The sequence below is a fragment of the Miniopterus schreibersii genome (assembly GCF_964146895.1).
Source record: "Miniopterus schreibersii genome assembly, chromosome: 1".
In the NCBI taxonomy this organism is placed as follows: domain Eukaryota; kingdom Metazoa; phylum Chordata; class Mammalia; order Chiroptera; family Miniopteridae; genus Miniopterus; species Miniopterus schreibersii.
Window position 1 is genome coordinate 66,835,682 of NC_138101.1, and position 23,273 is coordinate 66,858,954.

At 41.7% G+C, this 23,273-nt stretch overlaps 1 protein-coding gene across 5 annotated transcripts in view; it reads right to left on the reverse strand.

Moving 5' to 3' along the window:
- The window catches only part of LEF1 (lymphoid enhancer binding factor 1), a 108,816-nt gene extending 87,344 nt beyond the window's left edge, over positions 1-21,472 (reverse strand). For 4 of the 5 annotated variants that reach the window (XM_081120954.1, XM_081120953.1, XM_081120957.1 and 1 more), the window contains exons 1-3: positions 20,113-21,472; positions 17,598-17,664; positions 16,011-16,144 (exon numbers count right to left, since the gene is read on the reverse strand). In XM_081120954.1, coding sequence (XP_080977080.1) covers positions 16,011-16,144; positions 17,598-17,664; positions 20,113-20,322 — 411 coding nt within the window. In that variant the 5' untranslated portion in view covers positions 20,323-21,472. Of the gene's footprint in view, positions 1-16,010; positions 16,145-17,597; positions 17,665-18,827; positions 18,899-20,112 lie in introns of those variants that run through there. The other variant, XM_081120955.1, reaches the window with a different exon arrangement.
- Between the last annotated feature and the right edge of the window lie 1,801 nt (positions 21,473-23,273).

Genomic DNA, 23,273 nt, shown 5'->3' on the forward strand with positions numbered 1-23,273 from the left:
CTGGTCCAGCTCAGAGTCCTGGCTCCAAGAAGCCCAGGGGCTTTTAAATAAGCACGCTACTGTGACAGTTCCCCCGTTAGTTCATTCACACAACAGCCATTTGTTATTACCAGATTCTAGATGAGAAAACTGAGGCTGAAGAAGTTAGGGACTTGTTCAAAGACACATGGCTAGTGAATGACTTGCCTAATTCCATGCCAGTATTTCCCCCACCACCATTAAATTAGCAACAACAGAACTTAAAATATAAAAATAAGAAACCCTTTCATATGTGTTTTTCTTCAGATGGCCAAGTATCTTCAAACTTCACATAGCATACACACATTATTGAATTCACACAAAAACTATTAAAATGATTAAAAAAAAATAAACATCTGAGATGACCCTGAATTATGAACTGTTTTCTCATTTGTAGGTTATGAACTATTTGCTCATAATTCTCATTTGTAGATTAAATGTCACATTTCTCTTGCAACTACACAGAGACTTCTGTTCTTTCCTGATAACCAGCCATCTTGGGACGAAACATTTCTTTTTGAAAAATTTAATCTCTGACTAATGTCCCCAATTAGCTACATAAGAAATCCTCATAAAATTGAGTTAATATGATCTTGCTCCATTTAACTTTGCTTTTAGCTGAGAATTATTTGATAAATGGCATGTAAGACGCAAAAGCAAACATCCTCGGGCCTGCAATTCACAGATCTATGTTGGCACCTTATTCCTACAACTCACTGATCTGTATCTTGGCACCTTATTCCTGCAACTCACTGATCCATCCTGGCTCCTTATTCCTGCAACTCACTGATCTATATCCTGGCTCCTTATTCCTGCAACTCACAGATCTGTACCTTGGCACCTTGTTCCTGCAACTCACAGATCTATATTTTGGCACCTTGTTCCTGCAACTCACAGATCTGTACCTTGGCACCTTATTCCTGCAACTCACAGATCTGTATCTTGGCACCTTGTTCCTGCAACTCACTGATCTGTATCTTGGCACCTTATTCCTCGAAGGCAGTGATCCCCTGCCATGGATATTGACCAAATATTTCCTATACATGGTAACTAAGCCATGTGATTTTCGAAGCAGTCATTTCCTGCTGTGTTTCCAACTATCATGAAAATTTTCAAACTGTTTGTGAGTAAAAAAACAGAAACGTAAAAGTAATTTTTCCATTAGACACCTAGCAAGTGGCTGATCCTGGATTTGGGCTCAGGCAGTCAAGACCCAGGGCATGCGTTCTCAGCCACTGTACCACATACATAAATGGAAACTTATTTACCTTCATGAGATTCTGTTTTCCTAATTCTAACGGTAGTCAAGTCTGACAGCTATTTAAAGTGTGGCTGCAGAGTACACAGACAGCAAATGTCTCTTACAAGTCAAGGTTTCTGGTGGTTGTGTTAACAAAACAGTGACGCAGGACCAACAGCATAAAACAGGAGGGTCCAACTCCCAGCCTTCATTCTTACCAACAAATTGCCAGTTCACTTGGCACCGATATTTGTATATTTATTCATTTAAAATGTTTTATGATGGATGTTAACAAACTTTATTTTTAAAATAAATAAGTAAAATAACATGCTCTATAAGTAGTTCTGAGTTCTTTTCTTCAGTAGTTTTAGGTTGTTTAATATGCATGACCTTTTAATTTAAAAAGTGTTTATTTAGCAATTTTCTTGGCCTAACCAAACAGAGCTATCTCCACATCCATTTTGAAACAAGTAAACCAAATACTCTCTGCTGTACTTCCAATGGGCCACATTGAACGGAAAGCAGGTAAAGAAAGAATGGCACATTGTAAAGACAGCCCGTGGAAGTACAGTAACAGGCTGCACCCCTCCAGGAAGACCTGGCTGGCCTCTGCCCACCTGGACCCGGTCTGTGCTAGTGGTGTGGCTCCCGCTCACTCGTGTTGAGCTGCGGGGGTCTGCACAGGGTCTCTCCCTTCCTAAACTGTGAGCTCCCTGAGAGTGGTGACCCTGTCTTCATTGTCATACATCCACAGTGGCGCTCAGCACAATGACTTTCAAAACAAAATACGTTCAATGAATATTTGTGGGCTTAATGATGAAATCATTCCTGAAATAAACATTCCCTGGTGTTAGTCTTCATTCTACCAAGAAACCTGTTTAACCCTAAACTTTAGGGTTAGCTCAGAGATGGTTATAACGGAAAACTTCTGATTACTGAAATGGAATAAAATGTCCTTTCTGGTTCCTGCACCATCCTACAATGGTCCAAAGGCTGTACTAGCATCTTCTCTCCTGAAATAAAATATAAGGAATGAGCCAAGATAATGCTGAAAAGCATGTTCTTGTAACAAGTAGCTAGCTGTTTACACAATAACCGGCAGGTAGATCTCAACTGTGTTGTAAAAAAAAAGAGAAAAATGATCATAATGTAAGTGAATAGTTTTAAACCATTATTATTTCAAGAGTAGTTGATCAAAATGGTTAATATGCTTTACATATACAGAGTTCTCATAAATCAAGAAAGAGATGAACAAGCACTTCACATAAACATAAATATGTAAAACACAAACATAAATATGTAAAAATACATATTTATAATTTATTGAAATCTATTAGAAATTAGATGATTTCTATAAAAATCTATATAGCCTATAAAAAAGACTATACATAAATATGTATTTTAACAGGGTTTCATGTTAGCATTGCTTAAAACAAAAACAACAAAGAACTTTAATATCCATAATTGAGGATAAAATCAATAAATTGAAATATTCTTATAACTGGATAATAGCCAGCCATTACAACTGATGATACAGACCTATAGTTACTCATAAAGAAAAGATGAACACACAATATATTTTAATGAAAATATTACAATAAGCCATTAATCTAATGAACCCATTTATAAAAATGGTTGTATTGTAAGTATAGATATAGAAAGAACATCTGAAAGTGTGTGTGTGTGTATGTATAAATGAAACCATTATATCTGAATAATAAAAATACAGGTACTTTTCTTTTTCTGTCCTTTATTATTTTTTTAAAATGAACCAACCAAAAAAAAAAGACATTTCCTTTTGAGAAAGAAGAAAACATTGTTCCTAATCAGATCTCCTTAACAAGAAGTTTCTTCACTTTTTGAAAGAAACCTACTGTTGTCACTTCTCAGAAATGACAATTCCAGTTAATTCTAAACTAATTTCTTTTATGCTTAATGTAACATCATGATACCACAAAAATCACTGCTAACAGCTCTAAAAAATGAAGCCTATACCACATTTTAATTGCTTATTGTGCAAAGAACACTCACAGATAGTAGATTTTTGCCTGTTAATGCTCAGTTCTCATGAAATAAGGAGGCTATATTATTTACCAAAGAGAATTCAAGAATCACAAAACCTTTGACCACACAGCTATTTGGCTATACTCTATTTGGTTAGACGTGGGGATACTGGGCCTATAAAAATAAGCAATAAAATTCCCATAAAAATGAGACATTTATCAACATACACTTAAGGAATAAATATTTTCTAGGAATTTTCATGAACGCATTGAACAATTACATGGCTGTGTGTTGAATTAACCAGAAGACAATCTTCAAGTATTCTTAGAACCTGTTAGTAAGCCACCACTAAAGTTGAATGTTTACATCATTTAATAAGACAGAAACATAACAGATGCTTTTATAATCCTTAAAGTAGGTTATCGACATTGATTAACGGATTCTTCTCAACACCCTTTCAAGGAGAAGCTAGCTCATGAAACAGGGATACCTGGCTTTGAATCCAAATTCTACCACTTGTTAAACTCCAGGTCTATAGCAATCAAATAATCTTTTGTGCCTCAGTTTCCTTACTGGAAGCACGGAAACATGAGTAGTGTTACAGTGAGTACTGGAAAGACTTCATATTGTTATATAAGTATTTAATAAGAAAAATGCATTAAAGTGCATTCATTAAATATTATATTCTACTATATTATTAATACTATTAGTCTCCTCACCTCTGGGCAATATGCAGTTCTAGTTCCCACAATCATACAGAGGCTCTGGTCAAGACTTCAGAGGTAAGTTAGGTAACTTTGTGAGGCACTTAAATAAATCATGGACCAAAAAGATGTTCATAATATAAAATGTTTGGTTCCAGATATTGGTTAATTTTTTGTTTTCTTACCACAAAAAAGAAAACACAGGATAATCCTTAAGCCAAACTCACAAATGGCTGTCCTAAAATGCGCCCCCCTTTCTAGAGTCATTATTTCCAATAACGCTGCCCCCTCATCATCAGGCCAGGACTTTCACTGTCTTTTATAAATTTCCCTTCCCCTGCATCTCATTGGTGCCTTTGGCTCCCCTGTTCTCCACCAGCACAACAGATATTACTACCAAAAGTTATGTTAGTGTAATTTATAATTGCATGTATTATCTCATTTTATACTCGCATAACACCTGTATGTTAAGAATCAATTACATCTTACTGATGAGAAATTCCTTGATTCGACAATCATCTAGCGCCTTCATGTGCCAGCGGCAGTGATGGCCATAGAAACTGAGGCCGCAGAAGGCACCCTGCAGTAGGAGCCAAGGCCTGGCCTACAAGGGGTGTGATCTGAGCAAATTACCTATTTCATCTCACCTTCCATTTCTTTTTTTTTCTTTTTTTAAATATATCTTTATTGATTTCAGAGAGAGGAAAGGAGAGGGAGAGAGAGAGATAGAAACATCAATGATGAGAGAGTCATTGATCGGCTGCAGCCCACAACCCGGGCATGTGCCCTGGCCAGGAATTGAGCCCCAATCGCCTGGATCCTGGGTCGACACTCAACCGCTGAGCCACGCCCAGCCACCCAGCCAGACTCGCCTTCCATTTCTTAGTCTGTTCCCATTTTATGCCCCTATGCCTCAGTTTCTCAACCCTTTACGCCTCAGTCCCCTCATTTGTACAACAGGGGTATTGGGGATATGATCAGGTTACTGTGGGGATTAAATGAGCTAATACATATAGTGTTTAGAGCAGGTCTTGGCATGAACCAAGTACTCAGAACTCATAGCTAATGTCTAATGGACTCTATATTTACTGCTCAGATAATTTCTAAGCTCAATGTCAGCTTTGTGATCTTGTATGGGTTTACAAACTATTAAGTCTTTATTTAAACATGGATTAGTATCTGGTGTTCTTGTCCTGCATTAGCGAAGTTTTAAAATTTCTGCTATATTTATTCCATAAACATCTGGAGAGTAACCTGCTCTATGCAGGGTAATAGAATGGGTTCTGGGCATGTTCTCCGTCCTAAAGGAACTAACAGCTGGTGAGAAATACAGACACAGAGACAGCCACCTATTATATAAAACATGGGAACAGAGTTGCGAAGGTCCTGTGGGAACCCCCAGGAGAGAACACTTAGGCTTAACTGGCGGAGGAACCGTGAGGAGCTTCCAAGAGGACGTACCACTCAGCCCAGACCTTCAAGGATGAATGAGGTGCTGGCAAGGCGTCTGAGGGGGCCAGGGGCTTGGGGAAGGGCTAAGGTGCAGATCTGGCAGTGCAGCTGAATCGTAAGCCGCAGGGTAGGGCAGTGAGGCGGTAGGTTTTGAAACATACATGGTCCAGACTGCGGAAAGCTTTGAAAATGCTAAAGAACGTGGGTTTTTGCCCTAGCCAGTTTTGTTCAGTGGTTAGAGCACCGGCCCCTGGACTGAAGGGTCCTGGGTTCGGTTCTGACCAAGGGCCTGTACCTTGGTTGAGGGCTTGGCCTGGGCCTCGGTTGGGGCATGTGCAGGAGGCAACCAATTGATGTGTCTCTCTTACACTGATGTTTCTCTCTCTCTCCCTTCCACTCTCTCTGAAAAACAATGGGGGGGGGGGGGGGAATGAGTTTTATTCTGTGGTCAGTGGCGGAGAACCCTCGGGGAGGAAGCCTCCTGAGGTCTGACTGGAAGTGAACAGAGGGCCAGTAGTCTCGATGAGGGACAGGGCTTGACAGAGCTGAGTTGAAAGAAAGTGAGCTCAGGGTGAGGCTGAAGCACCTGACTTTGAGTCCAAGTTCCACTGCTTTCTTAGTGTGAGACCTCGTGTAAGTTACTTAGGTTTTCTGAACCTCCGTGAAATTTTGAGCATCTACTGGGCCAGTGTTTCTTCAGTTACTTTAGGTAAGAATCAATAAAGTAACTTGTTAAAAGTGTATACACGTGACCTGCCCGCAGTTTCTGGTTCAGGACATTTTCACAGGGGCCCAGGTTTCTGCCTTTTAAACGAGAGCACCAGTAATTTCGTTGCAGTTGGTCCCACACAGTACTGTGTACTTTTACAAGTAGAAAAGGTGGCAATCTATGTTACAGGTGAAGAAACCAAGGTTCAGAGAGAGAGTAACTGGCTGAAGAACACACAGCTAGTCAGAAAAAGAGCACTGGGATCTAGATCTGTCTCCAACTGCAGTGCTCGCTGCAGTTCCTAATATATGTGGGTAGGTGTGTTTCCATCACTGCCCTTGGCCTAGTCTGCTCAATCTGATCAATGATTAGGACTAAGGAGATAACCACCCTCTCCTCCCCCATCTCTGTAGCCTGGCCAATAAAGTAGGAATTTCTGCTCTCTGGGCAGTGGACAGACTGACTCCCGGTCTTTTCTTTTGGGGCTAACTTGCCCAAGCACAGGTTTGTTCTCATTTTCAATTCTGTGGCAGGTGAACTGCTGAGGCAGGGTGTGTTCAATTTAGGGAAGTCAAAGGAAGTCCAAATCCATGTCATGGTTCAAGCCATATTCTCCAATCCAGCCTTATTAATTTGTAAGTTGATACTGGAGGAAGGCATAAAGCCTCAAAACCCAGCCCTAACCAAACCTGAACATCATCAGCTACACACTTTTAAATACTGACCTCCAGTAAACAGGTCTAAGGCTAACTTGCAATGCTGGGTTCACACGACTTAAAAAGGTGCATTGCCTTTGATTCTACACCTCTATTTCTAGCAATTGATCACAAAGAAATAAAATTTGTGCAAAGATTCAGTTAGAAAATACGTATTTCACTTCAGTGTTGCCTAAGATAGAGGAGAAAGGTAATACCATCTGAATATCAGCCCAAAGACTGATTAGGCAATCATTACAAATCACATCACAAAAGAGTAAAAAAGATATCCACTATATTATACTGGTGGGGGAAAAACAAGTTACAAAATGGTGTATTATGCTCCCACTGCCATGAACGTCTAACATATATTATGTATGTTAATGTATATTTCTACATGTGCACAAGAACAGCTCTAAAGGCCACAGCAAGTTTTTAAGAGTGATCAGCTCTGACAGCGGGAACCTGGGAATTTAATAATCACTATTTCTATTGCTCATTTGAGCTTTCTAATTTTTCTAGTGAACATGAATTGATTTTTAATGAATTATTTCTTTTTATTTTCATTAAAAAATAGTTAAGCATTACTGAAATTTCCAACAAAATCATCAAAATAATCATTGCTTTCCTGTTTTACATTTTAATTATGGTATGTTAATAAGTGTTTTATGTTCTGAAAGGCAAATATGGTTATTTTTAATGAAAATAAACAAGTTTTTAGACCTTAAGGAAGGGCACTGACTCTACAACTTAAATTGAGGCACGTTACTGCTGTCTCTGAGGATGGGCCCTTATCTTAATGTGGAGATTATAACATCCACCCACAGTTTTCAGATGAAATTAAATAAGATAACCATGTAAACTGCCTAGCACAGTATCTTGCCACAAAGCAGAAGTTTAAAAAGATAAAAAAGGTAATTGATTTCTCTCTCAAAAAAACCCCCACAAACTTCAGTTTTAACTTAAATCTTTTAATGTGTACAAAAAAATATGAACAAAAAACAGTTCAAGCAATATTTGGGAGACTTAATTAATTATTTTCCTAACCTTGCTGGCTAGCTAACTGGTTAACTCAACCATAGTAAACAGTAAACATATTTTTACTTCCATACTTTTGGGTTTGTTTCAGACTTTAAAAATATGTAAGTGTTAGGAGTCAAGACAAAGCCTAACACACCGGAGAGAAGATAATAGTACCTTTTCCCTTTACCTGTCATCCACACTAGCACACCAAGATGATATGTGTGACCACAATTATTATAAGGCATAATATATAGTGTTTAAGATGGGAGAATTATGTACCAAGAAAGCTGGCTCCACATCAAAATATATTTAACATTCATTGGGTTTTACTGAGAGAAAAAGAAAAGCCTTGAAAGGATAGAGGCTGGAATTTTCTATGAGACTAGAAAAGTATTGATTTCTCTTTGCTGCTGAGCCAACATATCCCCTTGGACCTGATCCTTTAGGTGCCAGGAAAGCTAGAAAGATTTCAGTTAAAAGAAAATTCAAAGGGGGGAAAAATAACTTGTCCGTTGTCCTCTACATTTACAATTACAGAGATCTCCTCTCTCTATAATTTTTGCTGTGGGGGAGAAGAAACCCAGCTCCTAAAGGATTAAAGGGAGAAAAAGTAGCCTAACCAAAAATATATTCTTACTCCCATCCAAGGAGTTAAGAGTTAACTGGCAATTCCATATCAAATATTAGAAGGACATGCGGTTATAACAAATATAAAATTTAGAAATCTGATCCCTCACGCACCTCATTCCCTTACTAAAAAACTATGGGGCTGAAGAGGAAAAGCAGGTGCTCTCTTAACAATTAGGGGAGAAAAAGAAGCCCAAGAGAGGAGAGCCACCTTTGAAAGGGACATAATGACAAGTCCCAAAACTTTTATTTATGCAAATATTTTTAAAGGTTAATGTAGGGCCTTCACTCAGTATTCAAATTCCAGGTCAGCATGTGGCATAGTAAGGACCAAAAGTTTCTTCCCTTTCTCAGTTGCTTCCTGGGTACAGCCGAGACCTCTTTGGCTGCAGAATTCCCAGCGGGTCACTGGCTTACACCATCTGGGACTGGAGCTTGGTTCCCTTAGTACAAAACGAACTGCTTTCGCAGGCTTTATCTGAATTTCACACCAACCATATTAGGTGGGCAAGTCAGATATTAATATGTCATTTGTAAATGAGGAAATAAAGGCTGGTAAAGGTTAAATAACTTCTCAAGGCTCTCGGGGAAGAGTAATAGGCTTTGGACCAGGTTCAGCCTTCACCTAATAAAGACTCAAAACTGTTGCTTTCCCCACTGCAGAAGGATAGAATCAATTTACCACACACGCTGACCTAGGAGTGAGCACTGATGCTGCCAACATGCATTTAGAAAGAACACAAAGAATTTTTTAATATCAGAGTATTCAAGTGTGACTGAAAAAGAGAAAAGTCCTTTCTCTCTGGAGAAGAATAAAAATGAAGTGAAGAGCATTAACCATGTGCTACTAAAACACAATTGAAGATGGTTTGCTTTTATTCTATTTCCATCTCAAGCACCCTTCTGAAAAAAGCATTTTTCATGTCCCCTTCTTCAGTGAGGTTTCTGGACCTAAGTAAGAGATAAGTACTGCTTACGACCACTTCTGGTAGGAGGGTCCACCCCCATTCTTCTTACTCATAGGCTGACTGCTTTCAGCTCTTACTTGGAAACTTAACATTCTGTAAGGAGAGACTTTGACTTCCTCACAGAAGACACTGGTTTAATGCTTTTTTCATTGACGCAACAAATCAGAGAAAAAGTAAAATAATAAAATGCTAAGAATTATGTAGCAGACACATTCAGATTTTGCTTTTCACATAGCATTTGGTTAAAGAAAAATCTTTTGGAGATATCCAAAAAGCCTACATGAAAATTTCCTAGTACATTATTCTTTATTCAGCAAATCTACTGAAATGCCTATTCTGTACTAGGCTGAATGTAACTCTCATAATTCATCAGTAGCCTCAGATCAATTGATCTGATAGTCAACTATCATCAGTAGTTGATTGACAGGTCTCATTGCAAAATAAAAATACAAGGACTTGTAAAAATACCTTAGTACCTCAGCTTTTACATTTTTGTTTTGGTAACTGTTTCATTCAGAAGCTGACAATAATTAAAGAACATTAAAGCTACACTGGAGCCACTCCTCTTTTTTTATTATAGAGCCTCCCTTCCACCCAGCCCTCATTCAGCCTTTCTCTATGTTGAGTAAAGTAGCAATAGGTCTCTTTTTTAAAGTGAACATAACATCAACAATACATTACTATGACAGATTACTTGTGGACATAGTTAGAAACGATGGTCGATAATCAGATGTTTTTTAGAGTTTACTTTTCCCTCATTAGCTGCAAAAAATAAAATATGTTTCTAGACCTTCTGTGATGCAACATCTCTGCCAGTTATCTTTCTCAGTCAGGTGGGAGAAAGGAGACAGGGAACCAAAACTCTTGCTGGCTCTGTAATGCCCTTGCAAATTTCCCACTACAAACTGAAGGCAGGTGGGAACCATTCTTCAGTGAGCTCAGCAAGTGATCTACATATAGCAAGCAGATAACTTGAGAAGGTTTTTAAATTTAGATATGTTGGGTATTGTGTACAAATATACTACTTTACAGAGACTATAATCCTCTGAACAGCCTCTGTTATTAGCCTATAAATAGCTCTGGCTAGATTGACTACATTATCAAAATCTCTGGAGTTAGCATTCACTGTTCACTGTCTATATTCAACTCTCAACTCTCCCCTTTGGTGCATTTCAAACCCCACCCCCCAGTCTTTGTTGTTGGTCTTTAGGTCATTTTCTGGCTTTATGCCTCTGAATCTTAGAGACTGGATCATTTATTTGCCTAAAATGACTTAAGAGCTTATAGCAGAGTCTACAGTTCCTGGACTGTGACTTCATAAGGTCACTATTAATACTTAAAAAGTGATCATGAATCTAAAACAGATTTTTCAAATTATTTAAATAAGATCCAATGGTTGCCTTTTCCAAATGAGTAAGGACCTATCAGGACAATACAAAGCGGCACTAAGTCTCTTCATTGCTACAGTGTTAGCTTTCCACACACTGGCTCAGTTTGGCATAACCACTTAAGTAGTAACTTTAAAGACGCAAGGGTTAAATGAGTATCCTCTTTTCAAAAACCTTAGTCCCATGACAGCAGCACCTATATAACACTGATATCTACTCGGCCCAGAAATAAAACAGATGTGCTTTTCTGCTGGCCCACAGACAATCCTGGCATATTTTGTCTTTAAATTCCAAGTTTATCTTGAAATCAAAGGGATACGAGATTTATAAAATTCTAATCATGTCTATAATATCTAAATGAGAAACAAAAGGAATCAGAGAGGAATGAAATGATCCAACTGCTTTAAAAAAAAAAAAAAAAAAGTCACATAAACCAAAAATGGTTCTGTCTAAAGAACTAACAGGATTAGTTTAAAAAAAAAAAAAAGCTGCAAAATTTTCTCAGTTGATATTATGGAAGAACACTTGTGAGGCTACAAATTCAAGTCCAGATAGATGCATTTGGGAGGCCTAAATCCTGTTAAATCACACATGAGTCTTTGACCACAAGAGAGACTAGATCAAAATAATGGGTTTGATGAGAACAAGTCCAGGACCTGTATTAAGGGGGTGCAGGGAGAGGGTTCCTTCAAAGACCAAGATTTTCTGCAGGTTGGCTCAATTGCCTTGCTTTAGTGAAATTGGGGTTTTCTCATGTTTTTATGAATAAACAAGACATTTCTAGGGTCATATCAAAAAGACATATCTGAATGAGGATCATACTCTCGTGGTGCCAGTCATGCAGATGGGACACCATCTCCTGTGGGGCCCTTCAGTGTGGCTCCCTGGGACACTGGAATAAGCAAACTATTGGCCATAAGCTATCTACGCTATCTGAAGGGGGGATGGCAACAGCACCCGATTATTCTTGTTGTGATCCTTTCCCAACTTTGTAGCAGTACAATTAAGAATGAACCCAACAGAAGAGTCTAGGGCTCTAAGGAATCTCCCCATGCTTTCTTCTGACATCCGCATTCAAATCTGAGAGAGAACATACTTTCTAAAACTTAACTTCTGCACTTGAGGTAAAGAAGAAAACTTAATACACTTAGCTTCAAAAAGCGTACAATTTAGATTAGAAAATTAAAAATAATTTACCATTAAGTCAAATTAAGTAGCTCCTTGCAGTAAAAAGACACACTGCCTAAAACATCTTGCTCAAAATACAAGCCAGAGTCTCCTCTGCCCTTCAATTAATTATTACTTCCGTGATTATTCTCAGAGCTACACAGCAATGTGATGTACAGTGACTTAAGTGTGTAAGCTCACTGACTAGACATATCTACCTTAGTTCCTTAATTCCAGAAGTGAGCAATGGAAAAATCAAATTTTAGCTGTTTGTAAGCAAATACAAACATGGGGGGGATGTTAAGACCAAGGTATAGGTATAATTCTGTTCATCAGAAATCCAAATGTTGATTCCCTTCAGGTAAAAACCATACGTCTAATAAAAATAAGAAAAAAAATTGCAAACAAACATCTTCCTGTCCCGCCTAAAAGTCCATCCTCAGAAAGTTCACAAGGAAACAAACATGCAGTCGGCTGCTACGCTAGCCAGGTGCTGCTGTGGTTGGTAGGACCCAGCTGCAACGCTTGTCGTTTCCTGCACGAAGCTGGTTGCTTTTCCCTCCCCTGAGCGGCTGAAGAGAAATGAGATGTTTCTCTTCAAAGGTGTTAAACATTTGGGCTGTGTGAGGGACAAATGGAAGCCTGACACCTAAGATAAATAACCGCAGTGCGCTAGGCCAAAGGGAACTTCCACTGTGTTAAAGCCCCCCAAGCTCATGGCTCACACGGTATTCAGGCACACAAGTGCCCGGACCCCACAGAGGAGGCAACTAACTATTTTTTGCTTTTAATGTTAACCTCTACCATTGGCCTACAGGGATTTTCATAAATAAGACTCAGAGAAAGAAAGGCAGGGTCTCTGCTCTGACATATTTAACAGGCTTCTGCATCTTCTCGCTCTCTATGGGAGACAAGCCAAGGTTTACTGTTTCAAGAACTCACACTGACACCAAATGTGCTACTATTATAGGTACTTTCTCATTAGGCCCATTTTGCCTGAGGTAAGAATCCCTACTTAAAATTCTGTGAGATGCCCATTTGTAAAATTTGTGGTATAGACACACCTCTAAGAATTCCAGTTCTGGAAGAATGTAATCAGCTCATTAAACTTTCCCTTCTGAAGGGAAAAAAGCTGGATTGGAGAAGGTGGTTCTACTGAGTAGGTAATGCTGTACTCAGGTCATAAGTAAAAGCTGTGCGATCACATGTATGTCATTTTGTCTAAAAAAGAGGAAAAGTTTATAGAATTGCTAGAATGAGCTACTAGCAGAAACTTATCTGTGCCCTAGCTGGTGTTCTCAGGATTACCTGCAGTTACTACAAATGGAAGATTCTGTGTAGAGAAGGGGCAGTCAGGGCCTTCCCCCACCCCCAGATGTTTTTCTAGTTCTAACACCTGCAGGCAGCAGATGCAGTAAACAAGTAGTTGTTTGTAATGCAAATTCCAGGAACTGGGATGCCTCAGGGCTTCTCTCACCTTAAACCCAAACACAAATAGTCACCCTACTCCCTGACACCCTCGATAAAAAACTATCTGGATGTCAGTTATACAAAGCCTCGGTAGCAGACCAAGTTAGAGAGCAAGAAGGCAGAAGTGTGGTTAGGGGTGAAAGAGAGAGGCTGCCTTCCGGTTAAAGTGTTTTGGGTCTCACACACGTTAAAAACAGCTGTTAGGTATTAAAAACCAAAGCCTGCAACTCACTTCAGTGGAACCTTAAACAAAAAAATTGGATATAGCCTTGTGGTTAAAACGGATAAGCTTCTGGAATTGTGCAAACTGCAGAATATCTGCAAGAAAATGTACCTAAAATAAATATGTCCAAAAATGTAACAGCATAAAGCAAAGCAGCAGATAACAGGGTAAAGTAACTGTTTCCTGACCACACCCCTCTCCTCCACTCTTCACCCACTAACATTTATCTGGCCACAAATCTTTCCTAAGCAATGAATGGCTGTTCAATTCACTGACCTCAAAATTTTAATACATACACTAACAATAAATACCTTCCATTCTCTATCAAAATTTCAAAATGATTAATATGGGGGGGGGGGCAAAAGCTGGAGAGAAATGCTGAAGGCAGAAAATACTGGTTGAAAGAGGAAGAGAAGCTTAATTTTCAATATTAGTATGGATCCTTTATAAATACCACTAGATTTTTACTATAGTGACTTCAAAATTTGTTTTGAAAGGAGAAGTAGCTGAACTATGGAATAAATCCCACAAATACATATTAAGCATTAACTGTGTGCATGGCTGAAAAGTATAAGATTATTTTAGTGGCTATTTTCTATTGTTTAACAAGCCAGAAACTATACTCTGGATTTATCAGAAAGATTATCTGTTGTTCTAAAGAGCCTTTCAACAGAAATCTTCAATTATTCCTTATCTAAACATATTCTCCACCCCTCTTCATAAAAACCCAACAAACAAAATATCCCAACTATAAAAGAAATATCTGATATGTTTTTATGTTCAGCTCAACAAATATGAAGTCTCCTACAAATTTTAAAACTCAGAGAAGCATTTATTTGGGGATGGTCGCTAAATATTAAACTATATTTGTTTTTATTCATTCACTCACTTTTTAGGTAGGAGATTCATATTTACTACACAGGCATCTCTATCATTAAACATTTTAAAAGCCCTTTAAAATGCCAAATTGCTATTTCCTATAACAACCATCATAAGATCTCCCAGGTCGCCATTTTAGCAGCAAGATAAAAATTAGAAAACTCTTATTCCCTACTTGAAAGGTCAAGTATCTTTTTGAAATCTGTGGGGAAAAAATTACAATAACTTCTAAATCACAGTGCCCACATAAAATAGTTCTATTTCACGTACCTATCATTTCAGCACTTGAGTACTGTGGATAATCAAGATAAACGCAAATACTCTTGCGAGTAAGAGCCATTCCTCTCTGCTATTTTGGTGAATCTTCTCAATCCCAGATTCTCTCCACTGAGGGATTAATGACAGTACTTTCCCCAGATTCTGTGATTGATTTTTTTTCACTTAGTGGAAGGACTGGGCTAGTAAGGCAAAAATCATAGGTTGCTTTTTATGATCGGAATCTGACTCTGAGGAGGGCCAGGTAGACTGAAACTCTAAATCCCCAAGACCCAGACATATATGCTTCTCATTGACTTTTGGGTGGTAGAGGGAGAGTGAGACCGAAGGAAGGTAAATATATTGACGGAGCAGTAAATATTAATCCCACCGCCACAGGGCCAGTTCTCAGGGAGCACCCCATCACCAGCACTCCGCATGCTCACACACTACACAAGTTACCACACAGTTACCCTTCAGATGCTCTCTCAATATAAATGAGGTTTCCACTTCCCAGCAAAACCGAAATACTGTCAATTCTTCATAGGGCCATACCTTTACATCATGCAGTTATAATGCCACTGCATTTTTAGAACACTGCAAGTTAACGGAACCACGAGATAAAAAGAGCAATTTTCACAGGGTTATTTTCAAGTGAAATTTTCTCCGCAATTGATAATAAAGTAAAAATAGCTCATCCCAACTGCTTTTAAAGAAACATTAGCTAATACAATAAGAGGAGGACACTGTTTTAGAAGCTGAAGTAACATTCCCAATGTTCAGCTCCAAATGAGCCAAAGTAGCACTGAGTCTACATAGCTTTAAGGGTAGTGAAAGCTATACAGTACTTAGCTAACTGAAAGAGTAAATCAATTTTTTCCTCTCATCAGCACAAAAAACACAATACTCATCAGATTGTAAGTTCGTAGACTTATCTTCACTTGATTTCATGACAATTGGTGATCTGTTATTTATTAATCTTAACCAATAAGCCAAAAGCTAAAATTCCAAATGCAAGACATCAAAGTTAGCACTCTTTTAAGGCAGCTATTCCTTACAACAGGACTTACGTAGCAATGACGGGTCATATATAATTAAAGTGTTTCCAATGTAAAAAAAAATATTTTGCCAAAATACAAATTAATTTGCTCTTCTGAAAATAATTTGCAACATCGGCATGTTACTCACTGTTCTCGGAATGGGTGGAGAGAGAGATCCATTTGACATGTATGGGTCATTATTCATATTTGGCATCATTATGTACCCGGAATAACTCGAGTAGGAGGGTCCCTTGTTGTAGAGGCCTCCGTCTGGATGCTTGCCTGAGAGAATCCAAAGAACAACTGATGATGCATTGGCTTCCTTTTTATATAACCGGTTTTTATCTGAAAATCAACCAGTTCTATGACAAATCAGACTTTACATAAAAAGAGTTGTTTACAAAATATCGTAACTGAATTATTATGCTCTATTTTAGATTGACAGTATTTATTCTCTTAAATTAAATTAGCAGTGAACCAGATGCTTTAAAAACATGTGGTTCAATTTACTTCCACTATTGACTGGTGTTTTCACAAAAATAAGTGTTATCCATCTAACTTAATTTGTTCTAACACTAACAAACTGGACTAAGAAATAGAGACACGTGAAAGAACACACACAAACCTAAAGCTGCAATTTAAATATATTAGGCCATCTAGCCATTCACACACATATAAATTTATACACTAAAAGTTACACTCCACCTTACAGGCAAACTCAAAAATTCTACCTGTGCTTCCAGATTTTTAGAAAATGTCAAGGTTTTACTGAGGGAGAGAGCTGTAACTAGTATATGGGCAACAACCCAAATTTATGAAGGATTAACTCCAGGAGACTTAATTTTATGTGCTACACTTACATCGTTTTGCCAAAGTAATTTGCCTGCGTTCAGTATATACATTTCTTCTCTTTAATCTGTGTAACTACCTTGTAGCTCAGAACGAAGCCTGATATTATAGTTTTCTTCCCTTCTTCTCTAGGCTGACATATTGTACGTACAAACACTTCGTTCTGGTCAAGCCAATTGTAAATAATTAAAGGAGAACAGAAAAGCTGACTGTCCAACAAGGAAACCCTACAGATTCCTTGATTCTTTTAAAGTCACACAGAATTCTCCTTAAATCTAAAAATATATATACAATTTTTACAGTTTTGAGCAAGAATCAGAAGTGGGTAGGAAATCTATCATGTTTCATATGCATAGTTCCTAATTTTACAAATAAAGTTTTATATTTTTACAAGTTAGATTCTGCTTTATTGAGCCATATTTAGTATGAGCATTCTCTGCCTGCCTTCTCACTGTAAAGGGAAACATTAATTTAACAAACGAAAATCCATCTGAAACTATTCCTGTTGGAAAATAAATTGGTTTAGACTGTGTCACTCTTTATAACAATGCAGGAAAAATGCTAAAGATCTAAACCGATTAGAACTTTAGGTAAAATGAGGAAAAGAGGGAAACTCATTATTTCCTCTTCCACAAAGAATCTGGAAGCCAAATGAAATCCAAAGCTCCCTAACTCATTCAAAGACAAGTTTTAAAATTACATAAATATACATTAGAGGTAAGCACTAAGTTTCCTGGGTTTTCTTTACCATTTTGTTAAAATAATGGGCACAATCTTGTCACATCTGATCCTAGGCTTTTTTGAACTCAAAATAGCAAAATGTACCTACATTCACAAATTGCACTTGTTAAATGATAAAGTTAGGAGAAGTAGAATTAAGTCTTACCGTCATCAGGGTGTTCTCTGGCCTTGTCATGGTAGGACTCCTGCGAGGTTTGTGCTTGTCTGGCCACCTACCAGCATGAATCCCCACCCCCAAAAGAAAGAAAATCACCTTAGAGTTTGTGACAATACTGATTGTGTGTCCACTGGTAACTCAAAAGAGGTAGTTTAGGTGCATCTCAATCACCTGTTTTATTAACCTAAGAGGTGGAGGCTAGGGGTTGAGTACTGGGAAATCTTTTTCTTTTCAACATGTATTTCTGAATCGTTATTATCTGCCCAAGAGGAGAAAAGTATAAATAATAAGAGGAAAAACAATTAACAATATAGTAAATTTGCTGTTCTGACTGCTGTTTGCTAAAATGCATTAAGGCTGCGCGGATGCCTAGTATGACTGGAGTTTGAGTTAATGGGGTTGTTTCCATAGCTTCTTCAACCACTGTTCACTTCAATCAGAGCTGATTAAAACCGTGCTGAAATATCACTTTGCAACTGAAAATGACATTTTAAATAAAAAATAAGGCAACCACTCACAGATGGGGGCTTAAAGCCATTGTCCCAAGCCAGACCCAGCAAGAGAGTTCCACTCCTTATAACGTACCATAAGTTGGCTGGCTGAGCGCAAGCTTACAAGAGAAAAGTGAACTACTCTGTGGTTAAAGAAAGGAAAATTTGAGAGTCGGGTTATAGACATCTAAAAGGTAGCCCAACTAATATCAGTTCTGGTAACCACCATCCACCCAGGCTCAACCACGTGCAAATCAGTGGTATTACCCCCTTCACCATCTTCCTTGGGGCTGCCCCATGCCCATTTACCACCAACACAAACACTGACAGGGCCCTAATACCTGGATTCTGGGCTTCAAATGCAGCACCCTTCTCCCCAGAGCAGAAACATGCAGAAAATGTGAAATGGTGGCAAATTTACTCATGGAATAAAGGAGAGCCAAAAATGGGTAGGAAGAAAACAGAGGCTCCTCTACAATATGAGAGTTTAGCCTGAGTGTTTTTTGGTGGTTCTTTGGACATGCATCCCCGCAATGACTTCCTCACCTCCTCACCCTCAATACACACACAGTCACAAACCATTTAAATGGGGTTGGGTGCACCCTACCTCCCACCACCATGTCCCCCTCAAATTGGCATAATGGCATGAAAGATTCAGAGGATAAAAAACAACCTTAAATGTCCTCCTTAGAACCCAGGTCCCCAGCCTTCCAAAATGAGTACTCACCCCTGCCATTGGGATAAAGAAGGTAACTCTGAAGTGTTCTTAAACGCGTTGTTTAAAACCCAAAATGCCCCCGCCCCCAAAACCACACGCTTTCTTTTTGGGGGCAGAAGGATGCCATTTAAGGAAAAAGGGTATACCCTCCAAGTTTCTTTGGAGGGAAAAAATCGTTGGTGAAATCATCTGAATGTCAGAACTTTTCTACCGGATTTCCTCCAAAGCGGTTCCCAGCTGTTGAACCAGGGTGGCCAGTGCAGTGTCGGGTATCAGGGTCCATCCGCCACCCCCACCCCCCTTCGGAAGCTCTCGCGCGGCCTGAAATAGCCCTTCCGCGGGGTCTCTGCTCGCGGCTTTCTCCCGCCGGCACCCACGTGTCTCTATTTACTCTACTCGAGTTACCAGCTATCGCCCGCTACGGGGTAGGAGATCTGATAAAGCGCTTTCCACCCTCCCCAGTGGGTGCCCTGGCTTCCGCCGCATCTCCACTCTGACTCGCTCGTCTTCTGTGTAGATTTCAGGCCTGATCCGGGCCCAAACTAACCCCAAATATAAGCGCTTTTTCAGTGATGGGGGTTGGAGAGAACTGGTGTTGCGGGAGGTACTGCAAGGGACGGCTGGGTTCCGCGTGCCTAAGGCTGGGAGCAGCACGCCCAGCGCCGGGACCCCGGCTGCCGCAGGGGCCAGCCCCGCACCGCCCCCGCCGCTCGGGCTTGCGCCCGCTCAGCCCGCCGGCTCCGCGCGAGCCCAGCTCCGCGGCGGTTGGGCCGGCCCCTCCTGTCCCCGGCCCACGCCCGCCTCCCCTTCCTCTCCGCCTGTGGCTCGGCTCCTCTCTACCTAAGCCTTTGGTGGTTTAACGCACTCTTGCAGAGATATCTACCGAGATAGCGGGTGCACTTTGTTTTCCGTCCCACAGAAGAACTTCTCAGTTCAGACATCCTCGCTTTAAAGCATCGCACCCTCTCCGTGCCAATGAAAAGTCCGAAGGCCAAACGTCGTGGTAAAGGCCGGCTTCTCCTCCCGCAAACCAACGGTTTCGCCACCGAACTCCAAACGGATCCACTTGGAGTAAGTTTCCCTGCACAGCCCTCCACCTTCCACCCGACACGCGCGCGCACACACACACAAAGGAAGAACACTGACCAGGGGCTCGCGCACCCCCCCCCCCGCAAACGAGGGACCTCTGAGGGACCGTCGCCGGGACTGCCTGGCGCCTTCCCTGCCTCCCTCGCTCTCCACTCTATCCCGGGACCCGCCACGCCTCTCGGCGCTCGGGCAGCGGCCCACTCACCTCGTGCCCGTTGCTGGCCGGGATTATTTCAGACTCGTTTACCAAGGAGGACTTGATGTCGGCTAAGTCGCCTTCCTCTTCGGGGTGACTGATCTCGGCGAAGATCTTCTCCTTCTGGGGATCGCCCTCGTCCTTGAAGGGGATCATCTCGTCCGTGGCGCAGAGTTCCGGGTCCCCCCCGCCACCGCCTGCCCCTGAGAGTTGGGGCATCCCGACCACTCCTTAATCTCCGCTCGGCTGGGGGAGCACCCGAAGCGACAACAGGAAGAGAGGGGGTCAACAAAAGGGGGGGAGGAAAGGAAAACTGGAAGGATGCTTGAAGTAAAGACAGCGGGCGGAAGCGGGGCCAGCGAGCGCGGGGCCGGTGGCCCGCAGTAGGAGCAGCCTCGGCGGCGCCCAAGCCCCGCCAAGACCGACGCCGGTGCCCGCCGGAGGCCGATGGGCACCGGGCTGCGAGGGCCGCCGCAGCCGGCGCCTGTGGGGGCGGCGGCGCGGTGCGCTGGAGGCTCCGCTGCCCCGGCGGCCACCCCACGCCCCCAGCAGTCGCGCGCTGAGGACGCCGGTTCTGCAGCAGGCGCGACTCTCCAAAGTGCAGAGCACGGTCCGTCGGGCGCGTCTCTACGCACGCCTCGCCACCCTAGCTTCCCCGGATGCCGAGTTGGGAGTTGGTTTTCCGAGAAAAGAGGAGAGTTGGGCAAAAAGTCTCCGTTTGCCCCAGCGGAGAAGGTGCAAGTAGATTCAGAAGATAACGAAAGGTCCACTTCCTGGAGGGTTAAAAAAAATAAAAATAAAGAGCCACCCGGGTTGGAGATGTCCGCTTTCGAGCTGCTTCTTTCCTTTCCTTTCGCTTCGGTTTTCCTTCTCCAGGCGTGTTAAATCTGCCAGAGGAGGAGGAGGAGAAGGTGGGGGCGGAGGATGAGGGGAAGAGAAAGAGAAGTTTGCCAAGAATAAAGTTTGTGCCGAGGAGCACTGGGAGTCGGCAGTGGAGGGCACAGCGGGGTCTTGGAGAATCACAGCAGGGGCCTCGAACCCAAAAGCTTCTGCCCGGAGCTAGAGCCGACACACAGTCGCAGAGCCCGACCCCTCTTTGTTCCCGGCTCGAATTTCTCAGCCTGGCTCGCTGGCTGTCTCGCTCGCTGCTCTCCACGCCTCCTCCGGGCCGCTCTGTCAAAGCGAAGAGCTTCAGCCCTCGAGTTCTCCCGGCCGAGGGGAGGGGGACGCCCAGAGCTTGGCTGTTTGCAGGGCTTCGGACGCGTCCCGGCTCTTCTGCCCGAGCGCCCACAGCCTGGGTCCCTCCTCCGAGCCCTGCCCCGCAGGTGAGCCGCCGCGCTTCCCCACCGCTTCTCCTCCTCCCGCGCCCAGCCGGCGCTGAAAAGCTACCCATTTGCGTCGCTTCTCCTCCCCCTCCCTTCCCCCGCCTCCAGCTCTCCTTGGCTGCCCGCTGGGGGGGAGGAGGGGGACCGCGAGTTGGAGGTGGTGATTGAAGACTTTTTTTTTTTTTCTTTTCCCAGAGCCTGTAGGACGAGTCCTAGTTTTGGGGTGTGTGTGCGCGCGCGCTCCTGGAGGGAAGGATCAGGCAATTGGGCGAGGGAAGGAGGGACCGGGCGCTTCTTGTAACCTACTGAGAGGCACGCTTTGCCTGCGTGAAATTGACAAGAAACTGCCCAAACGGTTTAACTTCATCATCTAAGTATCTCTTCTCTTGTCGACTCCCCACCTTCCTCTGCCAGCCTCACCCCCTCCTCCTTTCCGCCTCCCTTTCCACCCCCACCCCCAGCTTCGGTAAGGGGAGGAAGATGAAAGAGAAGCCGCGGCAGCTGCGATCGACACCACATTGATAGATGCTCTGACCCGGCGGACGAGGCGGGAATCGGGGACCGAGAGGAGGAAAACATAACAGGCGTTGCTCAACTAATCAGAGAGAATGGAAAGGGCAAGGAAGAGACTTGTGGCTTTCCTAAATATGTCGAGGGACAAGGGAGCACATGCTAGCAAAAATAAAATTTCCAGGCTTACCAAGAATAAGAAGAGGACCTGAGTTATCGCTTTTTAAACAAGATCTATTACAGCCTCACCATGCAATGCACATAGACAGGTATGCCAGGTCTTCCTGGATTTGGGGAGATACATGCCACAATGTGTGGCAACCTCATAGAGGATGCAAAAAAAACAAAATAAAACAAAAGCAAAAAACAAAAAACACAAAACAAAAACCCAAGGAGGGGGAAGAGAAGGCGAAAGGACCCAAGAGATCGGGGCCAGGAGAGGGAGAAAGGATCTGGCAGTCTTTGGCACCTCTGACTGCGGGCTCAAAGGGACCCTTGAAGATGCAAATCCAAATCCAACCTCAAAAATTCCCCAGCCTCCACCATCTCTTTGATGCATTTTATACAAGGACAGGACTTAAGGAGGTGTTTTGTGAAAGTTACAGTATAAGCGAAGCTGAAGTTTGAAAACAGATTACATGTTGTTCCTTGGCTCTCAAGCCCTTTCAGTTAAAAAATCCAGGCAAAATTATTATACCCAATACAGTAGCCATCTGTAAAACCTCAGAACAGTAAACAAGGGGCAGGAAGAAATGTGTCTCCATCTCCCTTAAATTGAAAATAAGGAAAACACTACAGAATCAGACTTTAGCTCTATGATACTGGAACAATGAGGCAAAGATCCCTCTTTTCCTAAGGGGGAATTGCATGCTGCTGGACACTGATAAGTAAAGACCTTAATAATGCTCTAAATGAGCACCTAAAACCTCACATACTGATAACTACTTCCTAGAGATGGAAATTTTCTAGGAAGCAATTTTTAAAACTATCATTTGAAGGGTTCAGTAGGTCACACAGAGCATGGCCAGTAGTCAGTCACAGGTAAATTCTTTCTGGGGGGATTGGGGCTGGTGACCGCTAGGAAGAGTAAAACATTAAATCCAATTTACATAGCTGACAATGCTATACCTTAGGGAAGAAAAATATAAAGAATATTCTGCTGCAGTAGGCTATATGGCAATACTGAAAAGGTTGGAAAGAAACCAATTTTATTTGGTTGTTGGTCATATGCAACTTCCCTTGGGTTATGCACCAGTGGGAGTGTAATGTCCTAGAAATGTGAACATGTAGCTATGTTTGCATTTATACTCTCTGTTCTAAAAGAAATATAGGGAA